The sequence below is a fragment of the Podarcis liolepis genome (assembly GCF_965112155.1).
Source record: "Podarcis liolepis genome assembly, chromosome: 2".
NCBI classification, from domain to species: Eukaryota; Metazoa; Chordata; class Lepidosauria; order Squamata; family Lacertidae; genus Podarcis; species Podarcis liolepis.
In genome coordinates this window covers 60409932-60435658 of record NC_139555.1, presented here as the reverse complement: position 1 = coordinate 60435658, position 25727 = coordinate 60409932, and the positions used below count along the sequence as shown (strand labels likewise).

Sequence of the window (25727 nt, the reverse complement as noted above, 5' to 3'; positions counted from 1 at the left end):
CTTATTCAGTACTGATCTCCAGTGCCTCAGCATATACTGCATATCAAATATTTTCCTGTACGGTTTGGGACAAAGCCACTTAATCAAACACTTTAACAATAGTCAATACTATTAGGTTTTGACCTTAGGTTTCAATCAAATTATGCCAAGAGTGCAATCTGTACTGCATTTCACTCAATGGAAAGACTATTGATCTTAATAGTTTAGTGAAGCCTACTGAAAATTAAGATCTGAAAGACACAAGCTGTGAACCTTAAGATACAACTAAGCACTTATTTCCTTGCCAGCATTACTAGACCTGTTGGCCTTCCATGAGGCTGTAGAGCAAAATTAGTTTTCTGTCAACCCTAAGCTAGCATTAGGCCCCAAAACAACAGGAATACACAATAGTTTAATTGTTATTTTACATATGTATCTGTGGTAGGAGATATTTGCATATAATTTTGCTTGAGCAATTTTCTTCATTTCTGTCTTAATTAACTAGAAATCAAGAATGTGTGGGCACATTAATTCATTTGCAGCATAAAAATGTAGTTTCTCTCAGTCTGGAATTAGACATGCTTGTCCTCCACATGCTTTTAATCTAGATTAAGGTTACCAGACGTCCCTGTTTCCCGGGGACAGTCCCCATACAAAATCCATTGATGTTGAAAAGTGTCCCCAGATTCATTGAAAACAATCTGGTAACCTTAATCTAGATTGATTTCAGATCTTGTTGTCCAAAGAGGGTACATGATATGTGTTTGAAAACCTTCCCCTTGAAGTGGTGATTGCAATCTTGCTATACTCTACCTACAATGTTGGGCACCTGTGGACACACACACCTGCTGCCAAGACTCAAGACCACCTGTATCTATTTTGATCTTGTTCCAAATGGACACACTATGAGGTAATGCAGACTAAATCTGCAGTGAGCTTTTATTTTCAGAAATAAACTGGTTTCTCAAGAAGCGCTTTTCAAGGGCAAAAAAATCTAGATTGTGTGTGGACTATGTAGACAAAAACAAATAGTCTCCACTGATTCTAGAATAAAATGTCACATGTACACAGCCTAAGTCCATGGGCCACACTTTTGAAAGCTCCATTACCAAAAGGCCAATATAAAAGCTTTTTAGGGGCTAACTAGATATTATGCAGACATCTGGCTGCTGCCAATCCACATGTCTCTTCCTAATATCATCTAAACTCTCCTTAGCAAAAGAAAACACATGAAAAGGCATTGGCTCAGCACGCCTCTATCCCTGTTCCCATTCATTGGCTGGTACTTGCAGATAATGGGGAAATGCTGAACAGGACAGTCATGTATTTCTTTTACTAGATGTTACCATGGACACCAACAGGAGAGATGCAGTTCAGCAGCAGTCACACAACCCCATAAACACCTGGTTATAATGCAGTCATACATATATTAATCCAATAGCGTATTTTCCTTGAAACATCAATGAGATCTGAGTAAACGTGTAGTATCGGACTGCATGTTTCATGGTAGAAGCTTGTAATATTTAACTGCATTTTGTTCAGCAAGTAGATATTTAATTGTTAGGTTTGCCGTGCTATTCAACTATTGGCTGCTTAAGTCTCATTGACTTCAACAGGATTTGCTGAACACTGTACACAAACTGGAGACATTTTTGCAGATTACAGCTTGTTTAGATTTGTTAAATTCCACAGATAGAAACAATCTTTTTTCTTTTATAAATTGAAATTGGAAATTTGGGTAGTAGATACAGAAGTTTTCTTAAAAATCAGGAAACCTACTTTTTCTCAATATTCGGAAGTCTGCAGAATCGATTATTTGATTGTGCTCTCTGTACCAGTGAACTTGAAGAGTGGGTGATGCCCGTATTCGACATTCAAACACCACTAGCTGGCCGTTGGTAGTGCTAATGTTTTGAAGACCCTGAAGGAGTTAAAAAGTACTGTAAATAGGCATGACATAAGACTTCCCCACACTTACTTTGCTTAGAGAGAAACTGGGGATCAACAGTTTGGAACTGGATTTTTATTTTCTTGTACACTGCTTAGAGATTTTTGTAATTCAGCTGTATAGAGATTGTCAGAATAAAGATGAAATGAACAGTATTATTTAAAATAATTTGTATACCACTTAAATAAAACCTCTAGCTGCAGTTGTGGATTTTCACTTTTTGAAATATGGAGAATATTTCAAAGAGATATCACTGAGCAAGAGGGAACATCTGGAGGTAGATTCCAAGGGGAAGCAGATTAACACAAAAGCCCTGCAAAGGATGTCTAGCCCAGCATTCCATTTCCTATACAGTGGTACCTCGGGTTAAGGACTTAATTCATTCTGGAGGTCCGTTCTTAACCTGAAACTGTTCTTAACCTGAGGTACCACTTTAGCTAATGGGGCCTCCCGCTGCCACCGCACGATTTCTGTTCTCATCCTGAAGTAAAGTTCTTAACCCGAGGTACTATTTCTGGGTTAGTGGAGTCTGTAACCTGAAGCACCTGTAACCTGAAGTGTCTGTAACCCGAGGTACCACTGTATAGCAATCAAACCCTGGGAGGGAGATTTAGCAACCTGCCTCCTGTGAGCAGAAATGCTTTCCGCTCCTGCCACAGCATCTTTGGCTACAATCTGCTGCTGTCTAGATTATGCTACTTACCTTTATAAATACAGGGGCAGCTTCATATGTGGATCCAGTCTGGTTTTTTGATGGGTTTTGCATCTGTATGTTAAAAAAAAAGATATATTACTCCCACCAGATGTCAAAGAGAAAAATAACTACCAAACTTTTAGAAGACATCTGAAGGCAGCTCTGTTTAGGGAAACTTTTAATGTTTAATAGGTTATTGTATTTTAGTGTTTTGTTGGAAGCTGCCCAGAGTGGCCAGATGGGCGGGGTATAAATATTTATTTATTTATTTATTTATTTATTTATTTATTTATTTATTATTATTATTATTTCCAGAGAAGCTGCATATCGTTCACTTCTGACAAAAGGAAAAAACAACTTCTAAGAACTTTATCTGGAGTTTGCACACTAGGTTATCTATGATACAGTTCTCTTCTGATAATAATGATTTACGCTCTCCATACCAAAAAATAAAAAATAGAAAAAAATCCCTTATTAGAAAAAAGAAAAATGGAAGTTTTATGGAAGAAAATGAATGAGTTATGGTTTTAAGGCAGTGGTGCCTTGGCCCTCCAGCTGTTTTGGGACTACAACTCCCATCATCCCTAGCTAACAGAACCAGTGGTCAGGGATGATGGGAATTGTAGTCCCAAAACAGCTGGAGGGCCAAGTTTGGCCATCACTGTTTTAAGGCATCTCCACTTGAAGTTTTAGATGTGTGTCCTAGATATGCCAATGTAATGCTATTAATTCGAACAAGTCACGTAGCTCATCTGCTTGTCCCATCATAAGAGGTCAGCAGCCTGGGATTCTCACAGGGTCATGGTAATGGGGAGTTGTGGCGGCACACAACCCTCCATGGCATGGGGTTCTTCTCATCACTTATGGAAATCAACTAGCTTGCACTGTGAGCTGCTGAACAGGAATAGTCAATTATGTGGTAACCATCATATTATGACTGTTAACATGTAAACCAGACCTAGTCCTTGGTACTTAAGTGTCCACAGCTTCTAGATATGCTTCCTTGACTTGGTACCCTCCAAATGTTTTGGACTACAACTACCATCAGCCCCAGCCAGTAAAACATCTGATGGACACCAGTTGGGGGAATCTGCCTTTTGGAAAGTATTTCAGCTGCAATATAGAAATTTGGGATTCTGGAATAAGTAGGAACTCTTGCCTTTGACAGATGAAGAACCAAGTCATCAGAATATTTTACATTTTTACAACTGATTTCTTCCTATCGACTATTGAAATAAGGAAGGAAACATTGGCAAATTATGCTGATTGCTGTAGATTTGGACATATGGATACACCTGTGTCAATAAATATATTTTCTTTAGCTTTTTGCTAAATGAGTTTATTCAATGGTCATTAATGGCTAGAAGAACCTTCAGTTGCTTTTGATGGCTGGTGGATACTAACTTGTGAACAACACATACATGGATGGGAGTTGGAAAGAACAAGCTTCAAACTGTAGGCATGCTATGTTTGTTTTTGGGGGACTCCATGCTCCTTTCAGGATTTGTGGTACCTGCGTGCTTGTCTGCATTCACAACTTGTACATTTGTAAAGAGATATTCATGTCTCTAAAACTTCTTTACAAGAAAGCCAATTCCATAGGGGCTGCCTGAAACTGCCTACTAGTTAATATAGTGTACAAAAAATTCTACCACTGATAATATATTTGCCTTTTTACTTTAGCAGAATCTTATAAAAAGAAACCGATGTAATCTCTCCCCACACTTTCCCCTAACAACTTGAAAGGCATTTAAATCCCTGGATGTTTTGAATTCTCCATCTCTATACTAAGTAGCTGCTTTGATCCAACTGTCCTTTCTTAAATGTCTTTGGAAGAATATGACAAATGGCTAAGCTCCAGGGTAGCCACATGACTGCTTCTAATCCTCTCATTGATAGATGCCAAAAAACAACAACCCAACCCCAGCCAGACATGTTTTAAATGGGGGGGAGAAATAAACCAATGCAGACAAACTGGAATTTCAATGCAGGAGTCAACGTTTTGCCAAAATTAATGCAAAGGGAACAGGAAGTGTTTAACCTACTCTTTGAGGGTCAGTGGATAACGGCTGAATTAAAGTGGAATAACTGCGACATGCTTTGCTGCTGCTGCTGCTAAACTCTCCGCTGTCTGGTGATCCAATGGTCAGTGACAGGCTGGAAGTTTTCCGCTCGGTCCTAAGTGTATTGAGGGCAGGGGAGAAACAATAATAAGCACAGCTTACTGGGAGACGGACATACGTTTTTATTGGGTGATTATGCATACAATGGAGAACTTCTTCACTTACTGTGACATTCCTCTGGCCCAGCCAGTATGCTGACACTCACAGAGAAGAGCTTGGTCAGGATTTCCTTGTAAACCTAGAGGAAACAAGATCAATCAGGCTTGTATGTTAAACATAATTCACTTTATCTTCCCTCGCCCTGAGGGGAACCAATGAGCAAGTTTAATAGATTGGGATGGTGAAAACTGAATGTCAGGCAGACAGCATGCCATGGAAAGGACGGCACTATTACAATTCTAGCAGTATCACCTCTGGATGAAAACATAAGTGAAAATACAATGCTGCAGCCTCTTCAACTTTTTGAAAGGTCCTCTAGAGATTAAGCTTTTTTAATCATATGTTATTCTTATAACTGCAGGCAACCTCCAAGAATTCTGGACCAAGACAGATATCTAGACTTAACAATAGCTAGTAATATTTGTGCAGCTGGCAGGGAACATTTGGCCACCATCCCTGCCAAAGTGTCTTGCAGGGACAGGAAAAGCTGCCCCTGATTGTACTGCAAATCCTGCAGCAAACATGCATTGTAGGAAGAGCCCTAAATTTAGGCTTGGCAGCTCTCGATCCAGTTCTCTGCCTGTGGTCACATCCACACCAAACATTTAAAGCGCTCTTATACCACTTGAAACAGTCATAGCTTCCCCCAAAGAGTCCCAATAACTCAAGTTTGTTTTGGGCACTGGGGATTGCAGCTCTGTAAGGGGCTTCAAAGCAACTGTTTTAAATGTGTGAGTTTTTTTATTTGATTTTAAATTGTACTGCTTTAACATCTTGCTGTTTGCTGCTGCAGGTTCCTTTGGGAAGAAGGGTGGGATACAAATATAATATATAAATAAAGCAATAAGCAACTCTCAGCACCCTTAAACTACAGTTCCCAAGAGTCTTTGTGGGGAAGCCACAACTGTTAAGTGTGCTTTAAATGTTTTGGTGTAGAAGTGACCTCACTCTCTCCTCCTCTGTGTAATTGTTAGCTCTTTAAATACGGTAGATAAGTTCAGTGTGGCACAGTATTGCCGGGAGTTTGCACTACTCCCTGACTGCAGTGATGCCACTCTTGGCCATGTAAAGATTTGTCATTACAGATATCACTGTGTGTGTGGGTGTGGGTGTGTGTATGTATGTGTAGGTATTATTATTATTATTATTATTATTATTATTATTCCCAACCCACCTGCCTGGGTTGCCCCAGGACCTGGTAGACCAAAGCTTGAATACTCCACGCAGCCATGAAGCTTACTGGGTGACATTGGGCCAGTCACTGCCTCTCAGTCTAACCTACCTCACAGGGTTGTTGTGGAGAGTAAATGAGGAGGGACAGAACTGTGTACACCACCTTGAGCTCTTTAGAGGAAAGGTGGGATATAAAGATGACAAACGAATAAATGGAAACAACAACAACAATAACAACCAGTTATTTATAAAAATAATAATAACTACTAGGTATGGAACAGAAATAAAATGAACAGTCTCAGTATCGTTAAGAAAGTAAATAATTTATAATAATTTATAATAATAATAATAGAGAAACATGCTAAATAGGAAGGCATGTCAGGATTACATTATTACCATGTAATATGGGATGTTACACGATAATGTTTAAATGGAAATGTTTATAGCTCAATTTTCAAAGTCTACTTTGGGGCTACTTTTTCCTTAAGATGTTCTTAGTTATTTCTTTGAACTTCTCAAATAGCATTTACTGCTTCAGGAAGTGGATTTTACCTCCTGGAAATAAGGGTCCTTAGCACTGCAACCTGAATAAAAGAAAATGGTGATGAATATCTTAAAATGACAATAACCTTAGAAATTGCAAGAGCCATTGAAACCAGAAATGAAGAGCTGGATCTTGACTTTATTTTAGAATGTTACAACATTCCAAAGACATGCTTTCTTCTTTCACTCTTTTGCTGCGTGCAAATTTCAATAAAATGCTCCACAGTGAAATCTTTGGATAGAAGACAGTTTATGAATAATTTAATAAAATATCAAAATTGGGTGTTGTTTCCAGTGTTGGTCCTATTTAGAACAGACCCAGTGAAATAGATAGACAGGTCTAACTTAGGTACATTAATTTCATTGGGTCTGCTCTGAGTAGGACTTTCAGTGGTACCTCAGTTTAAGAACAGCCCTGTTTACAAACTATTCAGTTTACAAACTCCGCAAAACCGGAAGTAGTGTCCCAGTTTGTGAACTTTACCTCGGTCTAAGAACGGAATCCGAATGGTGGAAGGGCACCGGCGGCGGGAGGCCTGATTAGGGAAAGTGCACCTCGGTTTAAGAATGGTTTCAGTTTAAGGACTTCTGGAACGGATTAAGTTCGTAAACCGAGGTACCGCTGTATTGGATACATCAATTGGTGTAAAAGCTCATAAGGCTCTCTACAATTCAGATCTATTCTAGTTTAAGAAGATTCTGAGCTGAGGGAACACTCTCAGATAACCCAGATGAGAGATCCCAATGAACCAATTTCCTTGCCACCCTAAAGAACTCAATTCCACAGACACTTTAGCACACTTGTAATATAACTAACCTTGTACTGGGCATTTCAGCCTCCATTGGGTACTCTACACTTATGGGAACAAAGTTATAACAGGGTGTAGCTTACCAGGAAACTTTGGTGATTAATTTTAACAATCAGATTTGTCAAAAATGTGATGATGCAAGGTTGAATCATCCTGCTACCAATTGACCCAAGAAGCTAAGATCACATTTGAATAATTTCACATTACTCAAGAACAGCTTCATCAATGTAACAGTACAACATATTCGTAACTGGTAAGGAGAAACAAAACTGGTGCTTTACTCCACGTATCTGTACATCAAGAGTTTCTAATTTGCTTTGGCAAAAACCTCTGCATTGTCCTGACTGTGTCCTTGGAAGAAGAAATAGCATAGACTGTACCTAAGGGAGTCATTTTAGCAACCTCAGTGTTCCACGTAAATGGCAACCTTTACTTGGTGTAACTTTAGATCTTAGTGAAGATGACGGAATTAGACTCAGCCAGATGAAGAGAGGAGGACCTTTGCAACCCAACACCAAGATTATAATAAGGTACATACCAATCATGCTGTTGACACAAACAATAATGACGACTACCTGAATAGCTGAGATGTTTGCACAATTATGCTGTCTCCAGGACAGGGACAGATGTAATACAGAGAGGGTTAGGAAAATATTATGAAGGCTTCATGAAGCACTTTGCCAGAGATCTGAAAAGTAGACAGACTATTAAATCTGTTGTAGCAACTAACATTTCTTCTGGTAGATTTTGAAATAACCTCATTTGGGTGAAGGGTGGGGGTGGGAAAAGGAATATCTGAAACCCCCTGGTAAAGAGGTAAGACAGGATTCATTCTAATGCATGGGTGTGTCTTGTGCTGTTAAATAAACATGGTCTATCTGTAAAGTCTTCCACTAACTATGGATATGATGAATTATGCAAACCACATTCAAAAATCTCATTGAATTGCTATTTTAACAGGATTGTCTGCATGCTGAACATCTATGGTGTACAGTGCTTTAAAATTCTATTTGGGTTCTTACATTTTGTTTTATGCACATTACCTTTACATCCCTTTCCAGGTTTGAATGGACACAGGAGTTGAATGAATAAGGATGCTTTTGGAGAAGCAATATGATAGAAGTGTTGCCTGTGGTTCAATTTTAGATGCCTCAAGGCTGAGTTAGGGAGTTACAAGTAGTTCAACAGTAACATGGCTATTCCTTAATTCACCCAAAGAGACAAGTCACTTTTCTAAAATCTCCTTGTTTATTTACCAACAATGAGAGAATCTACAAGGAATTTTGATTTTTAATTAAAATACTTCATATATTACTTGGAAAGATTAGTGACACACGTTTAGAAACAAAGGGGTGTTTTAAAAGACCCACTTTTCCAAAGATCCATGGGCTATTTAGTAACATAAATGTTACTATCTCATGAATTTGATATATCATGACTGTAAAACTGAGAAGGAACAAAGGCATTCATTAACAGATGAGTGGTTCACCTAAAACCAATAAAATCAAATGGGAGTTTTGCTATAGACTTTTACACAACATGAACTTAGTCCTCTGATTGTATGTCTTTCACTTTGCATGTTTGTTTAAATCGCAAAATGCAAGGTAGTTGCCTCCAGTGCATTGAGAAAACACAAAATTGAAGTCTGGCTGGTGTTGCCATGTAATTTTTCATATTTTACGTAATGGTGGTATATTAGTTCCGGTCACTGATGATGCAGAACAAATATGAACTAAAAGCTGCATTTTTTAACTGAATTATCTATTTTAATCATGCATTTTTCTGTCATTTTATTTGTGGTTGGCCTTATTATTCTGAGTTTGGATTCCAACAAGGCTGCTAAGGTAAGAGAGTTTTGTGTTTTCTCAATCAAATGTAGCCCTGAAGAAGTTCTGAATCAGCAGTAGGGGTCAGCTAAGAGACATCACAATATCCTATGGCAATCAATTCTGTAAGAGGATTTTCTTACAGAATTTGCTCATCTGGTATTTTTTTTACAGACGAACAGGAATATATAGAGCAAGGAAGTAAAAGCTTAATGTGATCATCTGAGCCAACATGACAGGTGACAAGAAGGAAGAGAATTAACGTTCTCAAATGAATTTCTAAAATGTGCTAAATGCTAGTCACAAGAGACTCCTGTATACAGCATAGAGATGTAGAAAGCCCAGTAAGCATTCAGTGCGTGAGGTTTGTAGGTCCCAACTTTTACAAAGCCTTTAAAAATGTATTTGGTAGCATTTAAGAACAGATCCAGCTTTTTTAAAAGGCTCCTGGATATTTTGCCTTTGAAGAAGACATAGCATATAATAGAGATGCCAGCTAAAAACATGTCATTACTTGTACTGCTAATCCCATGAGAAGGCTCGTGATATTTGAGAGCTAAGCACTGGCAATTTTGATAGATCGGTTGGTAGAGAATGAGATTTTTAACCTCAGAGTCATGGGTTTGAGCCCCATGTTGGGCAAAAGATTCCTGCACTGCAGGGGTTGGACTAGATGACCCTAGTGGCTCCTTCCAACACTATGTTTCTAGGTAGGAAAACTACACAACATAGACTTAGAGTGTTATAAGGCTAATCTGTCACTAGAAACCACATTCCTGCAGAATGTTTGTTCCCATTCAGAGGAAATTAACCGCTGTTGGAAGACATCCAGTGACAAGGGGGTGGGGCAGGGAAATAACCATATACCAAAATGGAATTAATACAGAAACAATAGTATGTAACTCAGGGAGGATAGTTCTCTTCTCCGCCCTCAGATCTTAGTTGTTTAGTAAAGAATTATGTTTCCTAAGAAGCTATTCTTGCAGAGCCTCCTAGTGGCAAAGATTTACCTTTTGGCAGATCTGTTAAAGCCATTCAACAATAGCAAAAATCCAAGGGAATTTTTTCATGGTGGCCCTTTACTGTTTCCTTGATCATCATCATCATCATTTGCCTGCTGGTGGTGTCAGACATGATATTGCCAGTCATATTTCCACCAGTACTAGCACCTGTGAAGAACTTTATGTGAAAAGCCCCTGTAGATGCTTCCTCTTCTCCAGATTCTTGAATTGTATTGTGATGCATCCAGAGGCCCAGTAAGAAGTTGGAGCTCAGAGGTAGGTACATGACTGTACTAACTCAAAACTAACTTGGTTGGGCTCTCCACATTTTTTTTTAAAAAAGGATGCAAGATAAAATCTCTCTTGGATTTGAGATTTTTAAACGTGGAGAGGATTAAGGGAACAAAATGGAAAATAGATGGCCTTACTTGGCACCCAGGAGAAAGGCAAGTAGACTTTCAGTATGTTTTCAGTTCAGCTAGTTGTACGTTAACAAACCAATCCAGATTAGGAAATCAGGGACAAATTTGTAAGGTATCTTCCTCATCACTGCATATTCTTAGCTAGATCTCACATACCTGGAATTAAGGACTGAAGATCACTGGCCCCAGAGGGTGTGATAGATACTTATCTGTGCCTTTCCCCTGCATGGCTTCTATGGTTTTCAGGACTTCTTTTTCTTCCTTCTTTTAGTCAATTAACCACTAATGCAAGGCAATAATAGACACTAGGATCCATGGGGCTTTTTTTGTTTGTTCTGAGACTATGGAGTTCTTAATTTGATCTCTACTCCCCCAGCTATTTTTATTTGCTCATCTGTCAGCAACCCCTTTGAAAGTAACTGCCCCATGCTTGTTCCCTGAGCTGCTTCTCTAAAAATTAATGAAAGTCAGTGGGTTCCCCAAGGATGCAAGAAAATCCCTGGAACGTGTTCTTTTGTGGGTGACTATGTAGGGGATATATGCCCACATTAAGTTATGACAGGGAGAAGAGAAGAAATGCCAAGAAATTCGTGCTAACAGGGCAGAGGGGTATTTAAAAGTCAACATCCAGTCAGAACAGCTCAGTTGCAAGCCAAATAGAGGATGAGAGAAAAATTAACTTAGCATTTATTTAGTACAATTTGAATTGTGCTTTTTAAAGATGTCTGCATCCTTGAAGCTAAAATAAAGATATTTGGTTAGGAACAGTCCATTCTCTGTGTGCAATTTCTTTTCTAAAGCCACTGATTCCTTAATTTTGCTGGCTTTTTGTTTTTAATACCTGCATTTTGTTCTTTCTTACTGCCATAAAAAGGTATTTCCTAGTTCTGTGCTCTTTATAAACATTTCAGAAATTCCACACAAACTGGCCATCCTCAAAATGTTATCAGAAACAGGTTTTGCTTGGTCTCTCAGAGAATCTTTTAAGTGTTGAGGAAACTTTCACAGGGCTATGCAACTGCTCAAAAGTACTTTGAAATCTGAAATAAATAGTTTGGGGGGGAAACCCTTATTTGCTACTTTAAGAACCCATTGCCAAGCGCTAGGTCTAAATTCACTTTAGAAGTGGGGGTGGGGGGGAGAATCCCACTCCCTGGGTGCGTCCATCCATATAAAGGCCAACATGTAACTCAAGGAGACATTGCTAAGATTGTGGACATTGGTTATGAGCATGATTCAGTACTTTTGCTATCCTGGGATGAGGTAGTCTTTAGCTGTCCCAGAAGCAGCCCTGAATTACTATTTGACACAAACATTGTGGCTCCTGCTCTTCTACAATTCTATAGTCTGAAATGACACAACACTCTGTGAATGCAGTTAATGTGCATGCTTTTAAAAAGTTTGATTAGCAGCTGGCCTGAGGCAGGAGGTGGGAGGAGAGAAAGAACAGAAATGGGACTGGGTGAGGAGGGAGAGTTCAACCATTCTCCTTCCATGGTCCTGATGACAGCTATTTGCATCAGAAGGCAAGCTTCCATTGGCACCAAATCATATACAGTGGTGCCTCGCAAGACGAAATTAATCCATTCCGTGAGTCTCTTCGTCTAGCGGTTTTTTCGTCTTGCGAAGCAACCCTATTAGCGGCTTAGCGGATTAGCGCTATTAGCGGTTTAGCGGCTATTAAAGGCTTAGTGGCTTAGCGGCTAAAAGGCTATTAGCGGCTTAGCGGCTTAGAAAAGGGGGGGGCGAAAAAAATCGCAAGACTCGCAAGGCTTTTTCATTTTGCGAAGCAAGCCCATAGGGAAATTCGTCTTGCGAAGCGCATTGAAAAACGGAAAACCCTTTCGTCTAGCGGGTTTTTTGTCTTGCGAGGCATTCGTCTTGCGGGGCACCACTGTATACTAATAGCAAAACTCATTCTCCAAGCAACAGACCTGGTATAACCATGCTCAAGAGGGAGGTATCAGCAGGCCTAAGGGAAACAAAGTTTTTGCAGAAGTACTTAAAAACCCAAGGGGGTGGGGGTGCGAATCCCAGAACAGCCCAAAGAAAACTGTATGCGTTAAGAGGCCATAATGAATGTCTGCTGGGCAGTGGTGTTGGGGAAATGTACAGTACTCTGGAAAAGCATGTGGCTTGCTGACATCTTGAACAGGAGTGCTGTTCAGTGAAATGTTTTAGTGCAGGTCCCACCTGAATGTTCTAGTTTCTGTTCTACAGATCTGGCAGCTGCTACTCCTAGCACTTGTGGATAACCCTGTCAAGTAACAAACTTTGTCAATTTGTGCAAGAGGAAATATTATATTCTCAGCAGGACACAGGTACATTCTTGGAGGTGTCGCTCAGTGGTGGAAGACATGATTTGCATGCAAGAATTCCCAGGTTTGGCCGCTGCCTTCACCAGGAAGGAGTGGGAAAAACTCCCTGTCTGAAACGCTGGAGAGCTGCTGCTAGTCAGTGTGGGCATACAGAGCTAGATGGGCCAATGGTCTAATTTGGAATACTGGCATCTTCCTATGATCCAGCCTGAGCCACAAATCAAAACATTTTTGTTCTAACAACAAAATGGATTTTGGTGAGGTACTGAAGGTCTAGTAATCTCATCACCTGACCTAGTAGCTGCTGCTCTGAGCCATTTGTTCTCGAGTACAAAAGCCTTATTGCAACCCACTGGTAGGCTCCACCTCCCTACTTGGTAATCACCAATCCCTGTCCTATACAGTTTGGTAAACCAATTTATACAATGACTGTACAAATCAAACTCCAGCCCTTATATTGCAAAAGCTTCAGCTACATTTTCCCCCCATCGTTAGTTTAGCTCACCAAGAGCAAGGATTTACAAGAGTTACAACTCAAGTCATGTAGGGCTTTCTAATGGAATGTCAGCTTTAACTGCACCCGGAAGCAGGTAGGAAGCCAGAGTCTCTTCTTTTTGTAGAAATTGGGTAATATGGATATGGTCCTAACAGCAAACACTTGCTAATCTGGAGCAAGCCGCACCTGCTGTGGCTTCTAAGAAGTCTTCAAGAGTGGCACTGCACACAGCACATTGCAGTAATACTATCCATCTTTTCACAGATCTGTGAAAATGGCTGAATGTGAAGCAAACACTTGTAATCATTCTACAAAGTGCAACAGGGAGCCACTGATGCATACAGAGATATGTTTTTCAGCATCTTGTAACAGACTATTTCTTAAGGTTGTAATCGCAGAGTCCTTTGTTAATACAGTGCTCCTATTGCAGATTGTATGAGAGCACAGGTCATTGTTTCCTACCTTAGCTGACTGCCTTGGAAGGGCTAGCACACTTTTGAACAGGAAATTGTCTACATATAATGTTTAGCTGTGCACTTGGTGAAATTCACTGCCATAATGTGCTCTCATGACAAATGGTTTATCTCACTTCTCATTAAATAAGTCCAAAACCTAATTTCTCAGACACTTAGACAACTGATTCAGCTGTCCTCAAATGGGAAAACATTGCAACTTGAGAAAACAAGGATTTATCACAGGTCAACTTAAAGCCACTAAAATTGAAGAATAATGCAATCTTGCCAAAACCATGCACTTTCAAGCAGAGACAATCTAATGATTCAAAGAGAAGATAAAATACACCCAACACTGCAAATTTAGAGGATGCAGTGCTGAATTTAGATGTATTCTTCACAAGCACACATTTCAAAAAAAGCTAATAAAGTCGGAATTGATCAATCATCCCATGGGGCTCAAAGAATGAAGGATAGGCACCAGTAAGAACCATGATAAATGGATTGGAGTACATAATGGACAGTGTGCTGCAGCATATGGAAGGCTACACTTGAACCGATGTTTACCCTGTAGATGCAAGTTTTCATTACTCAAGGTAAGAATTTTGAAATATTCAGAATCAAAGATGAACAAATGGCTGCCCAATTAAAATGAAGGTGAGTGTGATCTATGTATTTGTTCTTCTTCATACTGATTCCTGAAAGTAAAAGTCCAGAACCGATATGGCATTTGCAAGAGAACAACAACAAATCATGGCTATCCTGTTGTTGTATAGGTTGGGCTTGTACATCAGCTGCTGTCTTCCTCCCACTACCTTCCCCCCAAAACAACAACAACAACACCACCACACCTCTGAATTTTTATACACTGTCTTTCTGGCCACTAAATCCACAGTAAAATATACTATCTTTTATAAAAGCAAATTGCATGTTTACACGTTGCCTTTTGCAGAGTGCTGCTTCTTTGCAAGTTCTTTCCTAGAGGAGTGCAGCAGTGCCTGAAAATATACCACAAACATAATTAGGTGTTTTGATAGCAAGTGGATGCGGATTTTTTGGATTAACGGAATAGCAGAGGTCTGTATTCCTGCCAGACAATCTATCCATTAGCGCTAGGAAGCCCAGGCCATGGATCCGGCCTGTCTGAGGGATGTATAGCAGAATCCACTCTTGGAAACCTGATCTGATTAACTTCTAATTTTAACTATGTGTGTAGCATTTAATATAGAAGCAGCTGATGGTGCATAAATCTACTGGCCTGTCAAGCAGCTCAAGTGCAGGGCTAAAGCAGAGGTCTTTCTTCCAGCTGAAAGCGAAAGCCTGGAAGCTGTGCTTTGGTTTTTTAACGTGCTGCCATTGCACCTGAAAAACAAACAAAGAGCAACGCAACCTCCTTATTACAAAACACAAAGGGTGTACAACACCCCAAAGCACTGTCAGGGCTTAGCATTGTAATCACAAAGCTGTGATCAGATTTTTTTTTTTTTTTGCCCGATGGTTAAATGACATGCTGTTTTTACATACCTGTTTGTGTTTGTATAAGCAGTAAAAACAAATACAAAAAAATTCTGGTCATACAATCTTCCAGAAAGGACTCTACTGTTCAAACCTGAGTGTCCCTGCTGAGACTCATCAATCTCCTTGGAAAATGTTGCATGCAAATCGCACCGCAAAAGTTTTCAAAGGGTGGCCTTCCATGAGCGGAGGCTAAGCCGTTGGTAGACCCTTGAGCTACTGGGTGTCACACTAATCACTTAGGGATAAATTGAGGAAGTGATCTCAGGGTATGCTCAGATTTCTGTCTTTTTGTCAGCTGACTCAAGATTACTAGGTAGAACACCAGGGCCTGAACTGTCACTGCCAGAAAGTGATTGTTGAGCTAATTCGTATACTAACCTCTGGGTAACAAGGTCTGTAAACAAATTGCATGACATCAGCACATGCATGTGTAACACCAGCAGCTAAGGAAATTTCAAGGCAGTCTCTATTTTAAGAGGAACAGAAATGACTTAAATGTAGATAAGTATGTCACACCATTCTGCATTTATTTGCTTCCTCCAGGAAATAGAGAAAGCATATTGAGTCATTTAATTGAGCCTGAATTCCTGCTTAAAAATAAATAAATTGTTTATCTGAACATGAAATTGAACATTGTTTTCACAGCACTACTGTGCACAACTACCAGTGACACCTCAATACATTAGCATTTAATATTAAACATATCTAATTCTTGGACAAGAATGTGTCTAGAAACATATAATACAACAAGAAGACAGTTAAAGCTAAGTTTAGAATTGACTGGCACACAAAGCAAAAGTTGGAAACAGTTCAGAGAGCTTTACAGTGTTATCCTTAACTCAGAAGTTAAGTCCCTCCTTGGCTAAGTGTCTAGGATTGCAGCCTTAATTTATGTTATTCTTCCAGACCACTAGCCCACCCAAGTAGAAAGCTTGGGAGTCAACACAAAATTTAAAGGTCAGTTACATCCATTGCTTTTTTTCTAGAAAAATAGGTGCTGGTACCCACCATGAAATTGTTGAAGGAAGTGCCACACTTTTTAACAACAGCAAAAAGAGGTGCCAGTACTGTGTACACTTGAGTACCCCCCTAAAAAAATAGCACTGGTTACATCAGTAATTTCAGTACTGGTGTTAATATGGTTCCCTCAACTGAAGACCATGGCAGAAGAAGGGTAAGAAGGAATTAAACCTCTGGATGAGGCCTTTCCACCGTCACGAGGCTTTTTGCAACCTGGAATACCTCTGCTGTCTGAAAATAAAGTTGTCTTTGTCACTGCGATCACCAGTCACCCTAAGCAGAACTTCCCAAGAGCCTAACTCACCCAAAGACTCAGTTCATGAGACAGCTTCCAAAAAAACCCACATGACCTAACTACACACACATTTGTACAGTAAATGTACACATGCAGGAAGCCTCACCCTGCTTCCTTTCCATGCCAGCTGACACGGTTTAACCAACCTATGTGGGTGATGTGTCCATACACTACCAAAAATAGGGTGCTGCCCAAACCATGCAGAAATGTTTTTGGTTTTTTTTTCACAACAGCCAGGCCACAGTGACAACTTATTCATTAGGTCTAAATCTTCAGAAATGGAGTCCTGTTACAGACTGAAGGACCCCGATGATGCCATTGTGCACGACCTCAAATGCATTCTGAGGAAATGAGATATGACTGTCGTTAAGCAGCAGCTGCTGATGACAAAAGTACTGGGAGGTGTGTGCAGTCACTTCATAGACTGATAGATATGTACCTGCATTCAGAACATGCCTCAGTCAAAGTCTTGGGCTCAGAGGCTTTGGAAAAGCCATTGTTCCTTTGCCTTTGTTTTCTGACATATGTTCCAGAAGCCTCTTCCTTAATAATGGAATTGTTGCAAGACAGCCATCAGACATAATCAGCTGACTATCAAGCAAGTCCCTGTAACTCAATGGAGCTTACTCTCATGGTCACCATATATAGGATGACTCTAAGACTCAACGTGTTCTCATTGTAAAACCAACAAAGTTATAATTATAGCTCTTTATAAGCATAAATACCTAAAAGAAATTATAGTGGTAGTAAATATAATGTGTATATATACGTGTACACACACACACTATATTTGCTATTGCTATAATTTATATATGATAAAATATATAAACAAATATATAATTATAAACTTTCTTGAAGCCATATAACTAGAAACAGATTGCAAAGCCACTTTTTAAAGCAAATAAAATAGCAACCAGTTTGCACACTGAAGCCTTTAAACTTACCAAAAAAAAATGGTTTCTTAAATGCTTCTCCAAAAAAACCAACCCTCTAGAGCAACTGGATTACTCCAAGACTATATACAGATACACACACACACACACAAATACATACACTCAGGCTCAACGCAGCTGTAAGCTAAAGGCTCATCAAAGAATTAAAGTGAAAGCAAACCTACCAGATTAACCCTTACAATGCTGGAATTAAACTACAAATTAAAAAGTATTCATCAGCAATCAGTATTAACATGTAAGAATGTATGTATGTATGTATGTATGTATGTATGTATGTATAAGATTTATAACTCACACTTCACCATGAGGTCGATCCCAGGGTGGGTTACGACAAACAGAAAAAATATGGTTTTAAAACAAATAAATATCACTGCAATTAAAAAACCCCATAAACCATTCCAAAATGGGACAGAGAGATATCACACTTATGTGATGTGCACGAGAGCAGAAGAATCAACATTTTCACTTGAACTAATCAGAGCAACAAACTGCAGCCTTAGTATCCTCTGTGCTTCTTTCTACAGCAATAAATGGTCACTGTGTATTGAGCCTTTCAACTCCCAGATTTTTTTTTTTAAAAAAATCAGCTGATTTATGTTGTAGATCAGGGGTGGCTAACATTTCCCGACTTGAGAGCCGCATTAATGGTCAGCCACCCCTCCAATGGCTGCATGCCCGCAGTGATTGTGGTCAATGCATGTACATATGCATAGACATAAATGCACACTCCATTTGCAGACCATATACACCTACGCTCACCATACATGCACATTCACCACATAAATAGTGAACGCTCACACAACAGACTTTCAGGCACAATGCACTCTCTCCCTCTCTTTCACTGCTCTCTCTCACACACATACATGCACTTTCTCACACAAATGCCCATGCTGATACAGGCACATAAAACAAAACACACCATTGGCATTTCCACAGCCTCCTAACCAATCCAGCTCTGGTAGTTGATGGAAATAATGCCTTTTGCTTTACACAGGTAATTATGTGCAAAATAAAAGGCCGCCCTTCTCCCCACCCTAATTTTCCAGTGCCAGATGTAGGCATAGCTGTCAACTTTCAGATTTGAAAAAAAGGGATCAGCAGCCTCGAAAATAAGGGATCAGCAGCCTCACCTGTCCCGGGGACAGTCCATGGGGTATCCAACAATTGGGACAGTGGCGTAGCGTGGGTTGTCAGCACCCGGGCAAGGCAAGTAATTTGCGCCCCCTAACCCGTGGATTTGCGCCCCTAACCCGCAGATGTTGCGCCTGGTGCAGCCGGGCCCCCCCTGCACCCCCCACGCTATGCCACTGAATCCGGGATAGCAGCGGGAAGCAGCGCTGGAATAAGGGAATTTCCCACCCCCCAAAAAGGGAAGGTTGACAGCTATGAATTTAGGGCGGTAAAGGTAAAGTTCTTAACTACTTCCAGGTTAGTGGAGTCTGTAACCCGAGGTGTTTGTAACCTGAGGTACCACTGTAGTACAATTGAGTACATGTGCAGAATGGAAGGTGAGAGGAGGACGGCTCTTTAACAAATAGTTCCAAAAGGATTTGCTGTGAAAATAATAAATGGGCGGGAGGGGGCGCCAAATTTCATCCTCACTCTGGGCACCGTATTACCAAAGTCCACCTCTGCCGATACTTGACTGCAGTTGGGTGGAGACATTGCTTTTTAAAGAGCTTTATGTCCCATTTTAACGTGGTGGTAATGTTCAGCTAGTGCTCTGATCAAAGATGTGTGCAGAGCAAAGCTTAGGTCCCAAGCACAGAACAGCTAAAATCTCCCAGAATTCTTTATCCCCGGTATTGACCTGCAGGGCAGGAATGGGAAACATGTAGCCCTCAATATATTGCTGGACTCCAGTTCCAACCAGCCCCAACCAGCATGGCCCAGTGGTCAGGAATCATGGGAGCTGTAGTCCAACAACATCTGGAGGGCCACAGGTTCTTCACGCCTGCTGCAGAGTATAATAATAATAATAATAATAATAATAATAATAATAATAATTAGAACTGAAGGGTTGGAAGGCACCACAAGGGTCATTTAGCTCAATGGTAAAGACAGTTAACACATTTGTGGACTAGGTAATGGAGTACCTTACCTGCATTTGTTTTTGTTAAACAGTTCATATTTCTATCCAGAGTTGGGATGCAATAAAAGTAAAAATAACTTGCTCTGAAAAAAGATGTGCAATATAATATCCCTGGGATAGCTCAGTCAGTAGAGCAGCAGACTCTTAATCTCAAGATCATGGGTTCAAGCCTCATGTTGGGCAAAAAGATCCTGCCTTGCAGAGGGTTGGACTAGATGACCCTAGTGGTCCCTTCCAACACTACAATTCTATGATGATGAGGGTGATGGTTTTTATTATTTATGCTACTTAATTCCAAAATAAGCTTCTAAGTGTTTCACAAAGTATAAAAAAAACCTGTTACATTTTCGATCGATTCAGTAAAAAGTAAAAGTTACTGACGCTACTTTCAGTGGTGTTAAGTAGAGTGTATAGAACCTCCTCTGAACATTACTGATGTTGTGGGTTTTACACACTCACACATACTCCTCTACACCAGTGTTTCCCAACCTTTTTTGGGCAAAGGCACACTTGTTTCATGAAAAAAATCTCGAGGCACACCACCATGCCAGATGGGGAAAGGTCACTTTTTACTTATGTAAAAAAAAATAAAAAAATAGTAACAGCATAGAAGGTAATGGTTATCTCTTTGATGTCTGATGGGAGGGCATTCCACAGGGCGGGCGCCACTACCGAGAAGGCCCTCTGCCTGGTTCCCTGTAACCTCACTTTTCACAGTGAGGGAATTGCCAGAAGGCCCTTGGCACTGGATCTCAGTGTCTGGGCTGAACGATGGTGGCGGAGACGCTACTTCAGGTATACTGGACCGAAACCGCTTAGGGCTTTAAAGGTCAGCACCAACACTTTGAATTGTGCTCGGAAAGGTACTGGGAGCCAATGTAGGTCTTTCAAGACTGTCGTTACGTGGTCTCGGCGGCAGGTAGCAGCGCTCACAGCTTACGGACTGCACCGTGTAACAGGTGTCTGGCCCAGCAGCCTAAGGCGGACAAGCCACTGAAACAGGCATTCAGAATCCATTCATTTCATAAAACCTGCAGGGCTCAATCTCTGTGTTTGTGTATGTGTGTGTTTCTGTTTTGCCCAAGGGTCTGGGAGAGAGCTCTTTAGCATGATGCTTTTAAAACAATTAAATTATCAACAAACAAACCTGATGATACGAATAGCAACGTCAGGTGCTACCGGGGGGGGGGGGGAGAAGGGGGCCTACTCGGAAGTAAATACTCGTCCAGGCGCAATTAGCGCTGATTTAAGGTGCACCAAGACTGCCTAAAAACCTCACCAAAGATATGCAACAAAGCGCTTCGTTGCAGAGGGGAGAGTTTGTGCACCGTGGAGGCTGGAGGGCTTCTATTCTACATGCGGGGGTTGGGGGGGCGAGGAAAATGTGCTCCGTGGGGGGGCGGGGAAGGCAAGAAAAGGAGCTGAGCTCTAACTATAGGCTCCCACGCTTGAGCAGGCCCGACTCGGTGGGGCGGACCACCCTCTCTCCTGGAGGAGGAGGAGGAAGAGGAGGAGATTCCCATCCACGGCGTGGCCTCCCGCGCTCCTGAACGGGAAATCTCTGCAGCCCAAGACTCTCCTCCCTTCCTGCCTTGAGCCGCCGCCAGCCGCGCCCCCCTCCCCAGTTATCTGCTGCCTGCCAAGCCCCGCCCCTCTTCATTGTCCTCCCCTTCTGTTTATTCCCCTTCCTCCATCCCTCGCTTTTTTTCCTCTCTTTCCTTTTTTAAAAAAAATATTTTCTCTTCCCCTTCTTTTTTTCCACCCTTTCTTATTTCTCTTTCTCCCCCCCCCCTCCCCGCCCTCCTGGGTTAAAGGATTTGAGCAATGGGTCTGGAGGTGGAGCTCGTCGGAGGATTAGCCCGACTCGCCCGCCTCCCTCCCACGGCACACTAGGCAACGTCCGGCGGCACACTAGTGTGCCGCGGAACACCGGTTGGGAAACACTGCTCTACACTAAGGAATTTAGCATCACTCCTAGTCATCTTTGATTAGAAAGACCGACGCAAAGGAATAAAGAAAAGTAGCTCCGAACTAGCGTAGAGAGATACCCTTTTCCTTCTGTCTTTAGCAACTGCAGTCCAGCCCCTTTTAGACATAGAATTAATATATTCCAAGACAGATGGCATGGCTTCCATCCAGGCCTCAGTCACAGCATCTCTCTTTTTAAAAAGTAAGCATTTCCCCCACCATATCCCTTGCCAGCATTCTGAGAACAGTGTGAAAGCTTCCCAGAGACTTTTCAAGCTTATAGCCACTCTCTCATCCTGCCAGGTTCCTGTGACACACATAATCTTTAACCCATATGTAGATACACTGTCCCCGTGCTCCCCCCCCCAAAAAAAAATGTTTAGGGGCACGTTCATTTTCCTACTCATAATTGAAATACTGTCCCTCAATGAGGCCAAACTTAGATTCACTAAATGTTTAGGGGTATGCGTACCCCTGCATCCCCGCCAGAAAAAAAGGTACTGCACTGTCCCTACCAAACTGTACCCACTCACTTCCACGACTGGTTGTTTTCCTGTCTTGCATTCAGTGGGCTACCCTAACCTACGACACCCCGTCACTCCACTCATCTGCCCTATTCAAACACCACCAGTTTATGACTTCCTAAATTACCACGGCGGGCTACATTACATGCTTCCCAGGCGGTGTCCAAATCATCAGTAACTTAACACCAACATTTGTCACTACTGGGTATGACCCGCATATGTCAAGTGTGAGCTGCAGCTGCTTGTTTGGGGGTGCCGTTGCCTCTTGAATAATTTCTTATGCCTGAAGAGCTTAGAAGAATGTGTGCTTCCCTTCGAAGACCCATCCTCTTTCCTGGGCAGTAATTGAAGTCAACAGGATTCACTCAGATCCTGTGGCAGGGTAGTCTGATACAAGGAATTTCAACTATTATTCACCTCTTGGCATCATAATTACACAGTGAACTTTTGACATGGGCTTGAATGCAAGGATGGCAAGGGGGCGGCGGGGGGGGGACGACAACTATTCAAACAATTTCAAACTTTTCACAGGGTAAGAAAAAGAAGCAAAGCAGCTGGCCTAGAGTCTGGATACTTGAGGTTCTCCCCCATCCCCTCCTCTTCTTGATTGCCTTGGCTTCACAAAAAGATTACCTATCAACAACATCTTTTGGAAATATAACCCATTTAAAGAATGTTAACCAACTGCAAGGGGTTGAGAAATATTAAATGTTAAAATATTAAAAATGTAAAATGTATAAAAATGTATATCTTCCTTCTGGAGGGTCTCTGTGTGTATTGCCACTGGGCAGGCGGATTGCATGGATACGTGTGTAAATACCTGCACAATGAACTCATCTACTGGCTTCAATTCAAATCGAAAGGTCATGGGTCTTCACTAAGAGTCTACTGCAGCTCTGCTCAGCTTCTCTATGGGCACAGCAATCCTCTACTCACATTCCTTTGGGTCTGGAGTTACGCTGTCACTACACTTGTGGGATGGTCACCGTATCCACTATGAGCTCAGCCCAGGTGGGAAAATGAAAAACAGAAAATACAGAAAATGTTATGTCCCCAGCATCCCTGGAGACACTGTTGCAGCCCACCAATCAGTGGTTGGACCAGCAATGAAGCCCACATGCCACATGGACATGGAAGTAGCCAATCCATGAAGACTGAGGTGGAGTCCCATGTGGCTCTAATATGCAAGAAATGCACAGAAGCAAGTAAAGGCAGTGGCCAATGCTAAAGCTCCATTCTAATAATGCACAAACACATCTGATCACGGAATCATTGGTTCAGATCCACACTGGGACATTTCCCCTCCTATTATCACCATATATTGTTTACTGAAATGGGTTGCCTACTGGTACGGTTGGAGAGACACAAATTAATACCTGCACGCTCTCGGATCACTGGCCCAAAGTCCCCCAATGAGAGGACTTCCAGTGCTGCCACCATGGTGAACAGCGGATCCCACGATAGCGGATGCCAGCCCTGCAGTTAATTAAGGATAATCTGGGAGTAATTATCCTTACAACTTTCACTCACGGATCGTCCGATAACTGCCTCTTGTTCCGATGGAAAGCGGAGGCAGGGATGCAGAGTGCATAGCACTGTACATGTTGGAAACTCCCCAATGCGGTCGCCATGAGCAGAGGTACTTCTGTTTCTTTTAAGAAGGATCTGAATTTGGACTTAAGAAACAGACATGTTCTGGATGAAGGAGAAAGATAACCTGCTAAATGAATCAGCCACTGAGTGCCAAGGTTTTGATCTGGAGAGTACTCTCATCATAATTGGAATGCTACGTAATGGAAGAGGAGCCTTTTCTCTTTTCACATTATATTTACATTATATTTGCTGTGCTATGAGTCGGCAAGTCTTCACTGAATGAATTACAATTATATATGGGATTCATATATGGGATATACAATTATATATGGGATTCAACAAGAACTTATAATTTTCTTTATGGAATGCTTGAAAGAATAAAAAGATAAGAAGAAGAAGAAGAAGAAGAAGAAGAAGAAGAAGAAGAAGAAGAAGAAGAAGAAGAAGAAGAGTTTGGATTTGATATCCCGCCTTTCACTCCCCTTCAGGAGTCTCAAAGCGGCTAACATTCTCCTTTCCCTTCCTCCCCCACAACAAACACTCTGTGAGGTGAGTGGGGCTGAGAGACTTCACAGAAGTGTGACTGGCCCAAGGTCACCCAGCAGCTGCATGTGGAGGAGCGGAGACACGAACCCGGTTTCCCAGATTACGTGACTACCGCTCTTAACCACTACACCACACTGGCTCCCCCTACACCACAAGGACCCCTGACAGTTAAGTCCAATCATGAACGACTCTGGGGTTGCGGCGCTCATCTCGCTTTACTGGCCAAGGGAGCTGATGTTTGTCTGCAGACAGTTTTTCCGGGTCATGTGGCCAGCATGACTAAGCCGCTTCTGGCAAAACAAGAGCAGGGCACGGAAGTGCCGTTCCCGCCAGAGCGGTACCTATTTATCTATTTGCACTTTGACGTGCTTTCGAACTGCTAGGTTGGCAGGGCTTGAAAGAATAGACTGTGTGAAATACTGTGATGACTTGTGGCATTGCCAACTAAAGAGAGCTCTAATTCTGATTTATTGTGGTTTCGGTGAGACACCAGCTCATTAGAAGGTTGGGTCAAAGGAGACAAATGCTGGAAGTAAGCCAGGAGTCACAGCCGGATGCTAGAGTACTTTCGGTTTTGGAGAGGCAAAATGGAGAAATTATGGCTTACTAATAAATGAGTTCTCAGGGGAGGGGCAAGGTTGAAGAGAATTGATTGATTACAACATGAAGGAAAATAAGAAGGTAAACAAATATTTCACACAGATAACTGCATCATATAAATTCCCTCTGCAAGTTAATGGATATGGATTTATTAAATACGAATGAAAGTCACCACACCAGTGGCTGCTAAAACAAAGAATTAAGATTGGAATTGTTGTATTTGGACTAATTAAGAGAAACTGGAGCAGGGCCAAGGGATAACATCAACTCCTGATAACTGGAACACGGGAAGTCATCCAACAACATTGAATTCAGAACTGATTAATTGGCTTTTTTTGATGTGGTATGATTTGGTATTGTATTAATGTGGCCTCTATTGGATTGTTATTAATGAAAAATTATATATATATATATATATATATGCAGGTTTTGGTGTCTTCGGGTGTCTTCCCGTGTAAGAGTTGGGGTGTCTAGGCGACGTTTCGACGAGGTCTCACTCGTCATCTTCAGGCTGGTGCTTTCGGCTTCTTGTTACTGGAACAGAGCAGGATCTCAGTGTTTGAGTTCCTATAAATACTGTTGAGGGGGTGTGGTGTATAGCCTCCAACGTTCTGGGCAGAGAGGAAGTTCCCAGGTTAGTGTGCCTTTTCTTCTTTTGTTCCTTAATTACTTGAG

At 41.4% G+C, this 25727-nt stretch overlaps 1 protein-coding gene and 1 long non-coding RNA gene across 4 annotated transcripts; one reads left to right on the top strand and one right to left on the bottom strand.

Moving 5' to 3' along the window:
- Positions 1-861: 861 nt before the first annotated feature.
- LOC310699758 (palladin-like) lies at positions 862-15737 on the bottom strand. Its single transcript, XM_083488279.1, has 5 exons — positions 15553-15737; positions 4910-4982; positions 4667-4799; positions 2631-2693; positions 862-1900 (listed from the first exon to the last, which is right to left on the bottom strand). The coding sequence occupies exons 2-5, from the start codon at positions 4915-4917 to the stop codon at positions 1739-1741; spliced, it is 366 nt and encodes a 121-aa protein (XP_083344405.1). The 5' UTR covers positions 4918-4982; positions 15553-15737; the 3' UTR covers positions 862-1738.
- On the top strand, positions 8004-14523 carry LOC310699764. 3 transcript variants are annotated; one of them, XR_014522225.1, is made up of 3 exons: positions 8004-10531; positions 12898-12998; positions 13756-14523. It is a non-coding gene; the product is annotated as an uncharacterized lncRNA (long non-coding RNA). The 3 variants fall into 3 exon arrangements; XR_014522226.1 differs by having other exon boundaries at positions 12884-12998; XR_014522227.1 differs by lacking the exon at positions 13756-14523 and adding an exon at positions 13273-13329 and having other exon boundaries at positions 12884-13103.
- Positions 15738-25727: the final 9990 nt, after the last annotated feature.